The sequence below is a fragment of the Anas platyrhynchos genome, chromosome 8 (assembly GCF_047663525.1).
Source record: "Anas platyrhynchos isolate ZD024472 breed Pekin duck chromosome 8, IASCAAS_PekinDuck_T2T, whole genome shotgun sequence".
NCBI classification, from domain to species: Eukaryota; Metazoa; Chordata; class Aves; order Anseriformes; family Anatidae; genus Anas; species Anas platyrhynchos.
Window position 1 is genome coordinate 10,602,242 of NC_092594.1, and position 16,343 is coordinate 10,618,584.

General features: G+C 41.3%; 1 protein-coding gene across 1 annotated transcript; it reads left to right on the forward strand.

The window, feature by feature from the left end:
• The first annotated feature begins 1,279 nt into the window (after positions 1-1,279).
• Positions 1,280-14,454, forward strand: MFSD14A (major facilitator superfamily domain containing 14A). Its single transcript, XM_027463054.3, has 12 exons — positions 1,280-1,456; positions 5,318-5,413; positions 7,082-7,144; positions 7,723-7,850; positions 8,835-8,949; positions 9,253-9,471; positions 9,794-9,907; positions 10,359-10,430; positions 10,877-10,989; positions 11,114-11,211; positions 11,783-11,946; positions 13,097-14,454. Exons 1-12 carry the CDS (start codon positions 1,370-1,372, stop codon positions 13,301-13,303), a joined length of 1,476 nt encoding a protein of 491 aa, XP_027318855.1. The 5' UTR covers positions 1,280-1,369; the 3' UTR covers positions 13,304-14,454.
• Positions 14,455-16,343: the final 1,889 nt, after the last annotated feature.

Consider the following 16,343-nt stretch of genomic DNA (forward strand, 5'->3'; position numbering starts at 1 on the left):
CTTCCAGACATCTATATACATTAAAATCAAGTCATTTCACCAGCTATGCACCAATAATTCTCAGGACTCCTATTCTGTCAGTTCTTTTTGTAATTGTACTTTTATCAATTACATTCTGAATTTAGTGGAATCAGTATGATTTATACTGCATTTTTTAGGCCATTACGTTACAGAAAAGAATGACTCATCAACTGACCAAAAGAGCATAGTTAGGACAGGGCACCGGGGAATGCTGTAATTTGGGTTTTGCCTAAAAGCAAGGAGTCTTACTGAAGCTACTAAAACCATTATTGGTGCTTCAAAATCAAGGTTTTCCCTTGGGAATGTAAGTGCTTTGTCCATTTTCATTCCAATTCAAAAAAGGTGTAAAATCTTCAGCTAATGGTTAGCGTTAGGCATTAGCTTTGTACGGCAGGTTGAGCAGTACAGGTGTTTGGATGTAACAGACAAAACTTTTGTTTCTCTTCTTCAGGAAACTAAATGTTTGTCAGGAATTTGTCTCATTTAAGTAATGGTAGAGCGGATTGTGTCAGGACTTACGTAGGTAAGTGGAGTTTGCAGTTTGGAGATATGTAGCTGGCTGAAATTAATGACAGCAAAAGCAAGTCATGTTTATTTAGACTTTATTCTAAATTTATGAATTCTTACTTGAGCCACCTGTTCCATCTACATAAGCAAGCTTGTTATTTCTCTTAAGATGCATGTATTTTTGGATAATGCCATTGATAACAAAGGTCGGTCTAATATAAATGCACAGGTGGAAAAGCATCTCTTTAACCAGCCTGGTCACAGGATGTCATCGCTGATGTACAGTTGTTAATGTACCCTTTTAACCTGAGTAACTGAGTACAGTTGTGGTGCCCTTTTAACCCGAGCTCCCTACATTAACGTACACCTGTGTGACTCCCACCACAGAGTGACACCACTCCACGGGGTGGGCTTGAAACCGTGCCAAAGTTTCGGTCCCCTTTCCTTTCCAAATAAAGCAGTGAGAAACCACGGAACGTGGGATTTTTTCCCGTAGGAGCTGGGGTGACAGGGATACGCAGGAAATGTGAGGGCGCAGGGCTGGGGGCAGCGGGGCCGGGGCGCTGAGGCGGCCCGGGGCCGGGGCCGGGGCCGGGGCCGGCGCTGAGGCGGGCGGGCACCGCGGGGCGGGCGGCGCGGCCACGTGACCGGCGGGAGGCCAATGGGGCGATCGCGTGAGGCGCGGCGGCGGCCGGGGCGGCTGGCCAAGATGGCGGCGCGTGCCTGAGCCCGAGCCCGAGCGGCGGCGGCGGCGGCGGGGGGGGAGGCGCGGGGCGGGGAGGCCGGGCCAGGCCGCGCTGCTCGCTCGGCTGGGCGCCGCGCCGCGCCGGAGGATGGTAAGATGAGCCAGGGCGGCAAGAAGAAGAAACGCGCCGCGAACCGCAGCGTCATGCTGGCCAAGAAGATCATCATTAAGGACGGCGGCACGGTGAGGCCGCACAATGGGCGGGCAGCGACGGGACGGGGGCGGCTGAGGCCGGGCGGGGGGTGCCCGGTGCGGAGGGGAGGGGAGGGGAGGGCCGGGCAGGGCCGGGCCCGCAGCCGTTGGTGAGAACCGGCACGGGGCAGGCGGGGGAGCGGCCGCAGGGCTGGGGCGCTGCGTGAGGCAGCACCGCGCGGGAGCGCCTCGCACAGGCGGTGAAGGCGCGGGGGTTAGCGTGAGGGGCGGCAGCGGGGCGGCCGATGTCACCTGAACGCCGTGCTTCAGGATTGCTGCTCTGCAGAGGGACTGCTGGTCCCTGGCTAGGACACCGCGCACAGGTTCAGTGTGTCAGCTTCCATCCGCCAAGGGGCCAGGAAGGGTTTTATGGCAGCAGCTCTCGGTGGTGCTTTCGGTTCAGTTCTCCCACCATCACAGGGGCAGGGCGCAAGCTCACGGGGGGAGCTGCGAGCAGTTGTTGGTTGCTTTTAATACAGGGAGACAAAACAGGCTGCACATGCTACATGGAGGTACAAAGACCTGTCGCTGGGTAACGAAGATACAAGATGGTGACGCTCTCTACTTTCAAATAACTGCTCAGAGAACTTTATGAAAAGTTAATTTTTAGAACTATAAAATCTGCTATAGCAGGGTATAATGACAGCAGAAATGTATTTATGCTTGGGTGGTTGTTCTGCTGCGGCGTTCTGTTTAATTAGTCTCCTGTGCTCAGCCTGGCTGGTGTCTTTGCCTGCCCAACGTGCTGTTTGACATTATGGGAGACAGGTAAATGAAAAGGGCCCATGACTTGAACATCTGCAATTAGCAAACCAGTAATTAATCAAGCATCTAAGTGTACAGTTTCCAGTCTGATTGGCTTATTTTGAAACTATTTCACATCAAAGAAAACTTTGTGACTCTTTCGCCTGCAAGAGTATGCAGCTGCTTAATGAGGCGCCGTCAGAGGCAAAAATATTTACTGATGGGGGACTTCCATCAAGTTAACTTACCGTCCCTTCCCTTGATCCTGATGTTGAAGAAAAAAGAAGAAGGAAAAAAGAAAGCAAGAAAAAGGGGAAAAAACACCCACAGGCTCTGCAAAGCCTCTCCTTCCGCCGCAGGTTCCGGTGGGTCCGTGCAGCGAGCGGTGCAGGTCGGGCCGGGGCACGGTGCTCCTCCACCCACTGCTCTCCCTCCCTCCTGCCCCAGCTTTGCAAGTTTTGGGTGTAGGCCGGTTTTAGTGCTTACCACTTTGGTGTTCTGGCACAGGCTTTATGAACTCACCTCATTCAGAGGCACCTCAGACTCCTTGAGTTGGCTTGGCCGTGGCACGTGGTGTGTCCGTGTCACCCCGTGCCACACTTTCTTACAAGTACTTCCAGTATTTCACCAGCAGAACTTGAAAAGGGTGACTATGCCAGCGCCATCCCATCGAGCTGTCTCCCAGTTTTGTGTGTTACTCCCTGCAGCTGTGTAGCCGTATTGCAGGAGGCAGTGCCTTGCTGTCCGTGTGCGTGCTGCCAGCTGCGTGCTGAGTGACCGGGAGAGAGGCGCTAACAGCAGTTAGGTGGTATCAGCACTAATTCTGCCTTCCTGAGTGACCTGCTGGAATTCACCTTACATAAGGCCACACGTTTCTGAAGCGCTCATCCAATGCATTGAGTTGCACACTGATCGAGATGTGACTAAATTACTTCTGCGTTAGTAGATGAGAACAAATAACAGTACCTGTGAGAAGTGAGCAATAAAAATGGAAGGAAGTTTAACCCCCCGTGGTCTAGATGCCACTGCAGGCTTGTTTCTGCCATAGTAATGGAAACATCGGCTCAGTGCTGCTTGCTGATGACATGGCAGAGGGCAGCAGTCACCTCGTGTATTATTCTAAAATGGCAAACGCTTTGGTTGTACGGAACAGCTCCTGGTTTCAGTCAGCTGCTTTGGTTTCCGTGTGCGATCCCCAGGAGCCTGCAGGGTCCTGGCCTAGGGCAGCACCGAGCTGGAGCTGCCGAGCTCAGAGACAGCTCTGAGCCCCGGCACTCGGAGGGAGAGGGTGGTTTGTGATGGCACCGCTGCTGCCCCGCCGGCTGCGACTCCTAGGGGGTCACGAGGCAGGGGCTGGGAAGGAATTGGGGGAATACGAGAACAAACCTGATTTTCTGTAGCAGACTGAGGCAAGCAGCTAAGACTGTTACTTCTGGCTTGCGCAGAGCGACATAAATTTTTAATGCAAACCCAAAATAGGGGTTGTGGGTGGAAAGAGGAAGGAATTGTGGGAAGTGAAGATAATTATAGCCACTTTCTGTACCTGTGAAGGCTGTTAATTTACTTCTTTAAGAGAATAAGGCTTAAAAAAATAGCAGAGATCTATATGAACAGTTACTGAAGAGAGCTTGGGAAAGAAAAATAGCATAGTATTCAGGTACTTTTGTGGCTTACCTTTCATGTATTGATAAAACTACTTTTGAAAATGGTGATCTTCTAGCTGTAGGGTGAATGGTCCCTGTGGTTTTCTGTATTTATTTCCTACGGTTGTTCAAAAGGCTTTTTTTTTCTTTGTTGGAAGAAATCGGAATCTGGAGGGAAAAAAAAAGCTGGCTATGACTTGCATCCATCTTGTAATCAAGGGAAGAGTCTAGTGTCACCTAACTGGAATTTAGCATTGTATAGCATTTGGGGTCAGAAGGCACCTCTGAACATCTCTGGGTTTGCCACCCAGCCCTTCTCCAGACAGCATCGACTAGAGCGGTTTGTTCAGTGTCCAGGCGAGTTCAGGGGGCAGGGATCTGCAGCCTTACGGGGCGGCCTGGGCTGTGTTCTGCTGTGCTGAAAGTTTCAGTAGAACTTCCTGTGCCTCGCTTTGTGCCTCTGCACTTGCCACTGAATGCGCCTGAGAAGAGCCTGGCCAAGCCACCTGCCCCCCTGCCTCCCTCCCAGCAGCATCTCTACGCGCTGCAGGGATCCCGGCTGGGGCTGTGCTCGCTGTAAGCGCCAGGCCTGACCCAGCCGGTGCCTCTCCATAGCAGCCTTACACCAAGCGGGGACAGGTGCTAAGGCAGCACCTCTGGGCGTACAGCCCGTGTGTGAGAGGTCCGAGGGGTGGTTCGTATTGCATGCATTTAAAATACTTTGTGCACTGGTTCTGTAATTTGCACATCTGGCGTGTTGTTGGGCAGGCAGCGTTTCAGGAGAATATATGAGATGAGGTTATCCCACTCATGCTCTTACGTGCTCAAAAGCTGCTTCTGATTGTACCAAACTACCAACGAATTTGAAGTCTCTTACTTTATAACTTTTATTTATATTTATTTTTATAATCTTATATATATATATGTAATATATATATAAGAATATACATGTATATATATTACATATATATATGTAATATATATATGTAATATATATGCATATATATTACATATTATATAATATATATATATGCATATATATTAGGAAATTAAAATTAAGAATATACATGTATATATAATGCATATATAATATGCATTATATGTAATGCATATTATGTATATATATATATATATATATATATATATTAGGAAAAAAAAATCTAGTCCTTGGTAGTCTGTTTCTGCTTTCAGTAGCATCCTTGTTTCCCAGCCTGGCCGTATGAGCGGTTCATTTCTGAATTTGAGATGAGGGTGTACTTTGCACTCCGCAGGGCATTGTCGCTTCAGCACATTTGCAGCAAAAGGTTGAGAAGGGAACTCCACCTGGTAGCAGCCAGCTTGGGCACCTGCGTTCAGATGTTCTGAGTTCCGTCTCATTTCTTAACCCTTCTGTTTATAGCATTCAGATACGTGATTATGACAGCTTGTCGGATGCTTTAATGACCCAGTTTTCCTTTTGTTTTAGCCTCAAGGAATAGGTTCGCCTAGTGTCTACCACGCTGTGATAGTGATATTTTTGGAGTTCTTTGCTTGGGGACTCTTAACAGCACCCACTCTGGTGGTAAGTGACGTGCTTAAACTTCTTGTTGCATGGAAGATGGGGTAATTTCTGCGAAAGCATCAGATACCTGAATTAAATGAAAAGTGGGTACCATTGAGCTGCTCTCTTGTGCAAGTACAAACTTTTTTGATTTACTTTATTTTTATATGGGGCCAGAATTTCAAAATTAACTAAAGCAGTGTAACAGCATGACATATTTATGTGGCAGTCTGCTAACACTGGAGCTTACTTGTCTGTGTGTGTGTGTGCAAGAAGCTCTTTGCTCACCTCACTGTGCTTTTAGAACCAAGCTTTACGGCAGGCCTAGTTACAGCAGTTAGAGCCTCCCTATGATCAGCGCGACATTCATAGCAATGGGTTTGTACCAAATTCTTTTCTAGTCCAGTTGGTTGCTCTCCATTTGGATTTAGTCTCTGAGAGCGACACATGCTTACTAATGAGATAGAACAAAGGCTTAAAGATCTCCAAGCAAACTCCACCTAAAATGCCATCTTGGTGCAGGTCTGTAAGCTGATGCTAGCAACGAGCAGTCTCTGGGTTACCAACTTGAACCCAGGCACCGAATGGAAACCGTCTCAGGCAACGCTGTCAGACTGGAGAGCGGTGCCTGCTGTAACCCTCACGTCTAGGCTCCAGTCACTGAGCTGGGAGAGGCGCTTCAGAACGACGATGTCGCTCTCCTTCCAGCCTCCTACAGACAACAGTAGTGTGGAGAATCTGGGATGAAATAGCTTTTATAGGTTCTTTGTGTTCTTAGACTTCTGATATTGAAATTGGATGAAGCGAATCCTTCGCAAAGTACTGAAACAGGTACCTCTATCAAGTAAAGCTAAAACCTCAAAGTAACTTCCACATGAATTAAATTATAGGTTATTTGTGGTGTGTTTATGGTAATATCCAAAATTGAGGAAGAAAATACTTAGATGGCATAGTTGATAAATAAATGTACTTAGGAGTTCTGAAGGTGTCTCTGCCCCTCCCCAGTTAAGATTTGCGCTTCGTGCTTGCATCAGGGTTGTCTCCCTACCTCCAGTAAAGCATTTTACTGTATTTTTTGAAATGTTGGTACTTACAGCTAGAGCAACAACTTTGTGGCAGGTGCTGTTTGAAAAAAAAGTCATTTTGGTATCTTACAACTAAAATAATACAGGTAGACCTTACCCATTGTTGAAAGGCAGACTCAATGTATTATATGTATTATTTAGTATTATATTAGTAAAGTACAGCAAATGTCTGTAGAGATTATCCCAAAGAGCGCTTTGGTCATTGACTTTATTCATGTTCTTTGCAAAGCAAGAACGGCGAAGCAGACTGCTTAGTTATTTTCCCCCTTTCTATGAATTTTGCTGAGGTGATGGATTTTGTGTATTTGGAGCATTCTTCTTGTGTAATTTCAGGAAATAACCTTGAAACTAACTTGTTGGATAATGAACCTGAAAATAATGGTTACTAAGTAGAAGTGTAGACTTTGATTTTTCTTAGTGTTTTGGGAGTATTAATCTTGCATAACTTTGGATGTCTTAAAGTTTCAAGACCTTTTAAGATCTGCCTATAATCCATGGAAATAGAAGCTGGTGTGGATGTACCACACTGTAGAAGATGGATGCGTTATGAGTACTATCTATGGTCAATATTGGGTGAATAACAGTGTTCTTATCTCCTTTCCAGGTTTTGCATGAAACCTTCCCAAAACATACATTTCTAATGAATGGTTTAATTCAAGGAGTAAAGGTAGGATAACAAATGTTCGAGTAATTGAAAATACAGTTTTGTGCAAACGGTTGGCGGGATTTAGAAATGACTGCCAGATGAGAGAAACTTTCAGGATAGTTTTCATGGTATAAAAAATACAAGATCAAAGTATTGCCAACAAAGGGAATACCAATCATTTTATTTTCTGTAGGATAGTGTTTGGTCTGTAACTGTTGTTTGAGTTCACAAAATAAAAAGGTAGTGAACTGATCCAAAACGATGTGTGGTGTTAAGATTTGCTGCTCTAGTGGGGTATTGGCAGTTACTTACATTCATGTGAATTCCAAATGTAAAACAAAACACAGTTCATAAAACTGCTGATATTGCTGGATCATCATTCTTGAGCTTTATATATCTCTGGGGATTTAAAATTTGAATTTTATGTAACTATGGTGTAGAAAATTAGGAATGCTTGACCATATTGCCTTTGATGCATTGCACTGTAGTGATGAAGTTTTGTAAAAACAGAGCCCAGTCACTGTCAGCTCATGGCACGGCTGGCTGTCGCAGTTCTAACCGCGTGGTTCTAACTGAAGCGTTCTCTCTATTTCACTTAGGGCTTGCTATCGTTCCTCAGTGCCCCGCTCATAGGTGCCCTGTCTGACGTGTGGGGACGGAAGTCCTTCCTGCTGCTAACAGTATTTTTCACCTGTGCACCAATACCACTAATGAAGATCAGCCCATGGTTAGTGCAGTCCTTCACACTAGATGCACGCTTCTCCTCTAGGTTGTTGTCTAATCCGTGTGTTTGTGGTATCGCTGATAAAATGTTATTTGCTTCATGCAATATTGAGGCTTTTGTGTTATTTCACTGAAAAGTTGGGGGACCGGAGTCAAAGTGGAGTAGCTGTCCTTTAGCCCCCGTTGAGTACTTTCAGCATGTTTGTCAAGTGTTTTAGGATGCCACCCAAGAAATGGTAACAAGGCTTTTTTGTGTACATGTTACTCTAAAACTAACCAGGTGCAAAGAAATGAAAACTTACCTTATGCATGAAGTAACTATGTGTAACCTAAAATGTTGCTTCAGTTTTATACTTCTGTTTCTCAAGCTTTAAAATCCATCAGCTTTCACGGGCTGTGCAAGTCGAGTAAGATCAAACTGGCACATACGTTACCCTGGTACTGCCCCAGTCGGAGCTCAGTGTGGGACCAGCTGTGTGCTGTATCTCAGGGTGCAGCTGAAATAACGCAGGCTGCACTGACACAGGAGGAGGCGGCTGTGCAGGCAGCTCCAGATGCCTTTCCAGTTTTCTCTCTGGTCACATGGATTCCTCGTCCCTTTCCTGGAAGCAGCTCATTTCCCAGCGTAGCTGGTTTCAAATGACGTCAGCACTGTCTAGCATCAAGATGAGGCTTATGTTGAGAGCTCTCAGTGAGCAGTTTGAAGTTCCCGACTTGCTTTCAGTCACAGATGTATCAACACGTAGCTTCCTAGAAGTGTTAAATCGCAGCAGCTTTTTGTACGTTACAAAATTATGCTGTTTAGCTTTGTGGTCAGTGCATAGAAGAAATCATACAACTGTATCCAGGTGCACTCATATTGGCTTTATCTTAATGCTTGTCAGGAAAACTTGGACAAAGCAGTAACTGTTGAACTGTACTTGGATTTTAAGTACAGACTTTTTCTTTCGTTTTATGTGTTCTAATTTTTGTATGTGATTTTTTTTAGGTGGTACTTCGCTGTTATATCTGTCTCTGGAGTTTTTGCAGTGACATTTTCAGTGGTTTTTGCATATGTAGCAGACATAACGCAAGAACATGAAAGAAGTATGGCCTATGGTTTGGTATGTATTTTTTTTTTAACTCTCTCTGTCTCTGTGGTTAATACTTCAGCGCTTAATACTTCAGTACGTAAAGGTTTTCAAAATCTCTATTTTTGTTTCTTCCCTGGTAAGTCAGGTTCAGTTTGGAGTAGGGTTTTTCTGATTGCTTGTTCTTGCTACCCAGTCCTGGAGCATCTCTTGAATATTCTGCTTCTAACTTAAAAGGTTTTACTATGCTTGTATTATATTTCAGTAGTTATTATCATTGTAATAACACTTTTGAATTGTGTCCTTGAAGATCTTACTGGCTGTTATTTGTTTCAGGTTTCAGCAACTTTTGCAGCAAGTTTAGTTACCAGCCCTGCTATTGGTGCTTACCTTGGTCGAGTCTACGGAGACAGCTTGGTTGTGGTCCTAGCCACAGCGATCGCCTTGTTAGACATTTGTTTTATTCTGGTTGCTGTACCAGAATCACTGCCAGAGAAGATGAGGCCAGCATCCTGGGGAGCACCCATTTCGTGGGAACAGGCTGACCCGTTTGCAGTAAGCTAGCTAAATATGGCGTGATGCTTGTGTTAAGCTTGAGAAAAGTGATTGAATTTACTACATCTCAAGCTTTTTTTTTTTTTTTTTTTTTTTTTTAAAAAAAAAAAAAAGCCATCTTTTATCAAGTTTAATCTTGCATTGCTGCCAATACCTTTGCCAAAAATCTTGCTAAACACACCGAAAATGTTTTGGTGGTGCCGCATAATGATTTCATTAATTGATTTGAATAATGATTTCATTAATTGATTCATTTTCTTATTATGTATGCTTTTGTGAATATGACAATTGAATGTTTTCTATTATTTTTTTCTTGCCATAGTCCCTGAAGAAAGTTGGCCAGGACTCAGTTGTGCTGCTAATCTGCATAACAGTCTTTCTTTCCTACCTCCCGGAGGCAGGCCAATATTCTAGCTTCTTCCTATACCTCAGACAGGTAACATAACATTTTGATATGGATTTGAAGTAAATTTATAGGAAAGTTTACAATAGTGATGAATAAAAAACAGAGGTAACTATTGTAATTTAACAGTTTGCAGCAGTTAAGTACTCTTGCTGTTATGTTTGCTTTTGGTTTTTAGAGATAGAGATGAACACATTAAAGCAACTTCTCTGATTCTGTAACTATTTGCATTATTCTTGGGTTATGAAGTTCACTATTTTAAACTGCTTTATTACTTTGAGGGAATCGTTTACTTGTTTTCCATTTATGCTATTGCTTTTTGTGTTTTCCACTTTATTTAGTGGAAAATATATATATATATATTTTATTTTTTTTAATTGAATAATTCCAGTTTTCTGCATTGTTTGTTCCCACACTGATACGTGTGATATGATATATGTGTTTTTGGTCAATAATCAAATTACCATTCTTATTTTTTATACAGATAATGGGATTTTCATCTGAAAGTGTAGCAGCATTCATAGCAGTACTTGGGATTCTTTCCATTATTGCACAGGTGAGTTAATTCTATGTAATTCACTGAGTAACTCTGGAGAGAGCTAAGCACTGTGGAGAACTTCCATAGTATTGTGGTTCCGGAAACATGAGTCACCTTCATTTAGCTGTTTTTCTAAGCATCTAACAGTTTATTAACACTTCTACTTTAACTAACTTAGATGAATAAAACAGCTTGCCAAACAGGGTTTGGTTCATTAATATCCAAAGTGTTTTGTGTTGGGAAAACTAAATCCTCTTATGTATCAAATAAGGGGTGATAGTTTGTTTATATTACTTGCTAAATTATATATATATATATTTTTTTTTTTTGGTAGAGGCAGGACTCCTGACTACAAGGCAAATAATGCTTTTGAACTTAGCTTTTTTAATGCATTAATGTATTTGCATGTATTTAACATTTAGATTAACTTTTTTTCCCTTGTACCTTGTTCCTTGCTCTATCAGACAATAGTTTTGAGTTTACTTATGCGGTCCATTGGAAATAAAAACACCATCCTACTGGGTCTAGGATTTCAAATACTACAACTTGCGTGGTATGGCTTTGGATCAGAATCATGGTATGTAAATTCCATTTTAATATCTGAATGTGATACTTACAAACATGCACGTGTACATACATATGCTCCATATGCAGAATGCTGTCCCAGCTGAACAGTTCCTTTGAATCTTTATTTTCTGCAGGATGATGTGGGCAGCTGGAGCTGTCGCAGCCATGTCCAGTATTACTTTCCCAGCTGTAAGTGCACTGGTTTCACGAACTGCTGATGCTGACCAGCAAGGTAGGTGTTGTCCTAACCCTTTGAATTCTAGTCAAAGATCACTGTGAAGCTAAACATGTCGAGTGAGTTATCCTTACTCGTGGTAGCCTCTATACCTGAGCACAGGTCACAAAAAGTTAAAATCTACTTTAAAGCTGCCATATATGCATGACAAGTCCTTCTGGCCCAGAGGCAAGAACATTCAGACCCCAAACATAGTACAATATCTGTTTGTAGTACAATAGCTGTTTGTTTTCATTACTTTTGATGTTAGTTGGCTTTGTACAGGTTGTATGCAGTGCTGCTGCGTGAGACTAAGGATATTGTATATACTGATCTCTTAATATGCGTGGCATAGGAAGCATTACTCTGAGCCTATGGGGAGATAGGAAAAAATATATATACCATAAAGACAAGTTGTCTGCACCCTTTATTTATTGCTACTCACAGTCCAACAGCAGTGAGAGAAGTTTTCTTTTTTGCATCAGCGTGAAAGTCTTACTGATGTGTTCATCATCTATTAAAATCATTTTTACATATATACATTTTATATATATATGTAGATAGATAACAGAATATCTTGTTTTCTCAGGTGTGGTTCAAGGGATGATAACAGGAATTCGAGGTTTGTGTAATGGTTTGGGACCAGCACTTTATGGTTTTATATTCTATATATTTCACGTTGAACTGAACGAACTCCCCATGCCTGAATCACCACCAGGAAGCAGTGTTGTCACACAATACCATTTACAACAGGTACTCTTCTTTTACTGACTGATTCCCAAAAAAAAAAGGAATTGGGAAGGGACTATGTCTCTGGTGGTTCCTGATTATAATGCTGAATTACATTGTCAGGTTAACTGTAAATTAAGCATGTAAAAATAGGTTCTTAAATCACTCTCACAGGCTTTGGCTTGAGACAAGGTACTATGGTTCAGTTTTTGTTCCTGTTAGCTGGATCTCTTAGTAGTTAGGCAACTGCCAGCCTTTCCAAAGACAAAGGAAAGATGAATTAATAACTACATAATCCCACTGTTTTCTTGTCTTACTGAGCAGGTCTCTGACATTGTATTTACCTCTCAGCTATCACGCATTTGGGTCGTGGTGTCTTTTTGCCTTCTAGCCAAGGCCTCCGTATTTTTTTTAGTTCCTAATAGATGATAAATTGTGGAGGAAATTCAGCAGGTGACTGTACTGGTTGCAGCAGGATATGGGACACTTCTCTTCAGCTGTTACATTGCAGTGCTATCTAGCTGTGCCTAACTGATTAAGTTACAAGCAAAAGCTTTTCCCATACCTTGTTTGCAGAATTTTATTCAGTATTTTTTTCGTTAATGTGTTTTTTGGAAGTCCGCTCTACAAACAGCAGTGAAATTGAATGATAATGGAAATACTCATTGTTCAGACCGCAAACAAAACTTTTCTGCACTGCTTTCATACAGTTGTGCTGTGTGCATGTACCAGTCTGGAACTAAAAAAGCAAATGGTACCTTGAAGGGAAGGAGAGAAAAGAACCAAGTTCAAGGTTAGTAGGGAGAAGATGCTAGATTTGAATCTCCCCAGGTATCTCTCAGGGAGCATGCTATACATAATGAAGTCCAGCCTTCAAGTACATAAAAGCACAGGAAGTTAGCCTACTGCTGAAGAGCTGTTTGCTTCATAAAAGTTGCATTAGAAAAGGAAGTTAGCAAACATTAGTAAATAACATGCGCTTCCTCTCCTAAATCAGAAACTTCATCATCACAGATTTCTTAGACTCTGCGTGGAGACAAGTACTATATTGGCTAGCATAGCAAGAAAAAAAAATCAACTTTTAAAATTTGTATAATTAGCCTTTCTTAGTATGTTAACACATGTAAAGGTTTAATTATATTTTGTGATGTTAACTGTCTATTTCTTTCCTCAGAATTCTATAATTCCTGGACCCCCGTTCTTATTTGGAGCGTGCTCTGTGCTGTTGGCACTACTTGTTGCCTTGTTTATTCCTGAACACACCAACTTAAGTGTACGATCCAGCAACTGGAAGAAACACTGCGGCAGCCACAGCCATCCCCACAGCCCACAAGCTCCCGGTGAAGCTAAAGAACCATTATTGCAAGATACAAATGTATGACAAAAAAATCCAGGAAGACTTTTTAGCTTTTTTTTTTTCATCTGCAGTTTGGGATACACATTCCACTTCCATCAAAAACAACTTCTTAAGGTAATCTTAAGAAATATCTTTTTGCATGACGTTCATAGGAATTTAAAAACAAAAACAACAAAAACTGGAAGTTTCTCCAAAGATGTTGCCATTAAATTAATAATATACTTTAAAAAAATATTAAGTACTCGTCTCTTGCCATGGAATACTGTTACTATTAAACTTTATGTTCTAGTTTGGAGACAAAAAGGAATATAGTTAAGGTATGAGCATGTGTCTTTCTGTTTCCTTAAGGTGGTGAGCTTTAATTCTATTCATGCTAAGTCTCAATGAGACATACTAGCATCCATGTGGACCCATTCATTTTAATGTTGTAAAATCGTGGGTCAGATGATTCAAAGCCTTAATGTAAATGTACTCAAGTAGGGGAAAGGTGAATTGGTATCATTTATCTTAAAAAGTCATATGGTGGATTTGTTTGTTTGTTTTTTAAGTTTGTACTAATATAAAAATCACATGAGCACGCTTGCTGAACGGTAAAAGTTATTTTTTATGTAAGTGCATTTACTCTTTCTATTTTTGAACAAACAGTAGTATCAAATACTTGTTTAAATATTAAGTGGGTGTTTTGAGCCTGCAGATTTTAATATTGGCTCTAAAACTCTGCTTTCATAAGTACCATTTATTATACCACTATATTTCTGATGTTTGCATAATCATAAAAGGACCTCAAAACTTGAATACACAGACTGAAATATAAGCTGATAGCCTTGAATATGTCAGTGTGCTATATAGTGGCCTTTGAGGACTGTCACAATAACCCTTTTACATTACAGAGCTAATGTTTTAGTCCTAAATTTTCAGGACCCCTTAGTACAGAAGAGAGCTTTATACAATTACTGATGTGAATTTCTCTAAAAGTGTATATTTTTGTGTCCAGTTGTATTATTTAAGTGTTCCTTTGTATAAATTTATGTATAAAGTATTGTATAGGTTTAAAATGTTTTCATCTTGTGGTTATTGCTTAATGCTTTTTTTACCTTTGAACATTCACCATGGTTGACCAAGAGCAGGAAAAAAAATGTAAATATACTGTTAATAAAGTTGAATATTTTAATGAATTTTTAAATAATTGTTTATGTCTCTTGCACCCTTAGTCAAAGTTATGTAGTATGTATGTTACACTTCAGCAGGGTTTTCAAGAAGGCTGGAGTACATGTCCAGCACTACACCCTGTCAGATGAGCCTGCCCTGAGCAGGTAGGTGTTCTCCCTTACATTCAGCAGCACAAGCTGTCTGCAGCTGTCTGCTCTTTCCTTAGGGCTCTGGCAGAACAGTACTATTATAGATATGCTATACATAAACTTGTCAGTAACAAAGACAGCTTAACCTGTAGTGCACTGCAGTTCTGCTTCCTCTTGTGAAATTTATTGTTAATTTTCATAAGCCCACTAAATTTTTATCTTGTACTTGAACAAGACTGGGAGAAGTTAATGTTTTAGTTACCAGTCTGCTGTTGGATAGCAGCTTATACGTACTTCCAAGAGAAACAGATCAACTTCACATTCAGTTATACCTACTCACTCGAGCTAAACTAGCTTGACCTTGCACAAGCACAGACCTTAGAATGGGGTGGCTGTCATCTGCAGACGGTACGTGCATCATAGTGCTGGTCCAGCAACGCAGCATTGCATGGGGAAGTGAATAAACTAGGAAGAAAACTCCAGAGAAAAGTGAATACAGTAGTACAGAACCATTCTGCCATTGTCCTCATTGTGGCATGTCAGTGTACTAGAAATATTAATATAGTAATCTTAAAAACCTCTGAAAAGTAATGTTTTATAAACGTTTAATATTTCCATTGAACTTACACATATCAAAAGTCAATATACATGATGCTGATTATAAACAAATATACACATTTTGCACTGCAAAACAAACCACTAAAATATACATCCCTCTGGCTGCAGTTAAATATTCAGGTGTGAACTATCTTTAAAAATAAGTATGTTTCCTGGCTTTGAAAAAAAAGTGTATTTTAGCTGTTACAAGTACTTGCGTGCCAGTTCTTTGAGACACCAAGTGAAAAATTGCACCAAATGAAGTTGTAACATGATTCTAGCATTTGAGCACAGGTAATAGAATTTGCTGAATAGACTCGAACTAAATTTGAATGTTAGAATATCCTCAGTTTCTGTACGGTGTTACAGTTGTAAAATACAATTAGTAAATACAAAATAGCTTTTAGATGTTGTGCTAATTTCAATAGTTCAGATAAATTGCTTTATAGCATTTTATGTGCAGTGGCCTGGGGGCTGTAGTACTGACAGAAAACAGACATTAGGGCAACACCAAATGACATTTTTAAACCATACTTTTATACCTTCAGTGGAATCATTCAGGATCTTAGTATTAGTTACAGTATTTGTAAACCTGTATGCAATTCAAATAAGCTGGTTCCCAAATTGATCAAGTTTTCAAAAATAAACCTGAAAGGGGAAAAAAGTCATGCTAACTTAGAAGCTTGACCATTAGTAAAGTTAACAGCACAACCAGGGAAGTGCTGGAAATTATGTGCAACACCCTTTCTCTGAAAGAAGTAAAGAAAAGTCATATGGAAAACTGTTCCATATTGGGGAATACCAGAGAATACACATCATCTGTTACGGAGCCATACTTGTCAATTCCTATAACAAAGATGTCAGTGCACTTCTGTGCATTTTCAGGAAGACAAAGTTCTCAAATACCAGGAGAAAATTCAGCGCTTAATTCAGTGACTTACCTACAGTGGGTTACCATTAAGGCTGAGGCCCCTTAAAGCTTTATCTTTTCTGAATTGGCTTAACTATCCTAAAAAGTCATCCGTATACGTCAAGATATCTTTCTCAAAGAAAACAGATCCAGACGTCACCTTGTCATTTCATACTGATGCTTTACAAGTATGTTGTTAATACAGGACATCTCCAAATTCCCCAAACAGTTAAGAGAAAGTTCTTAAGCATCCTGTCTG

Coding starts and splice junctions, on each gene's coding strand:
- MFSD14A (XM_027463054.3), top strand. CDS start 1,370: ATGAGCCAGGGCGGCAAGAAGAAGAAACGCGCCGCGAACCGCAGCGTC. Junction 9,472..9,793: donor AACAGGCTGACCCGTTTGCA/GTAAGCTAGCTA, acceptor TTCTTGCCATAG/TCCCTGAAGAAAGTTGGCCA. Junction 9,908..10,358: donor TCTTCCTATACCTCAGACAG/GTAACATAACAT, acceptor TTTTTTATACAG/ATAATGGGATTTTCATCTGA.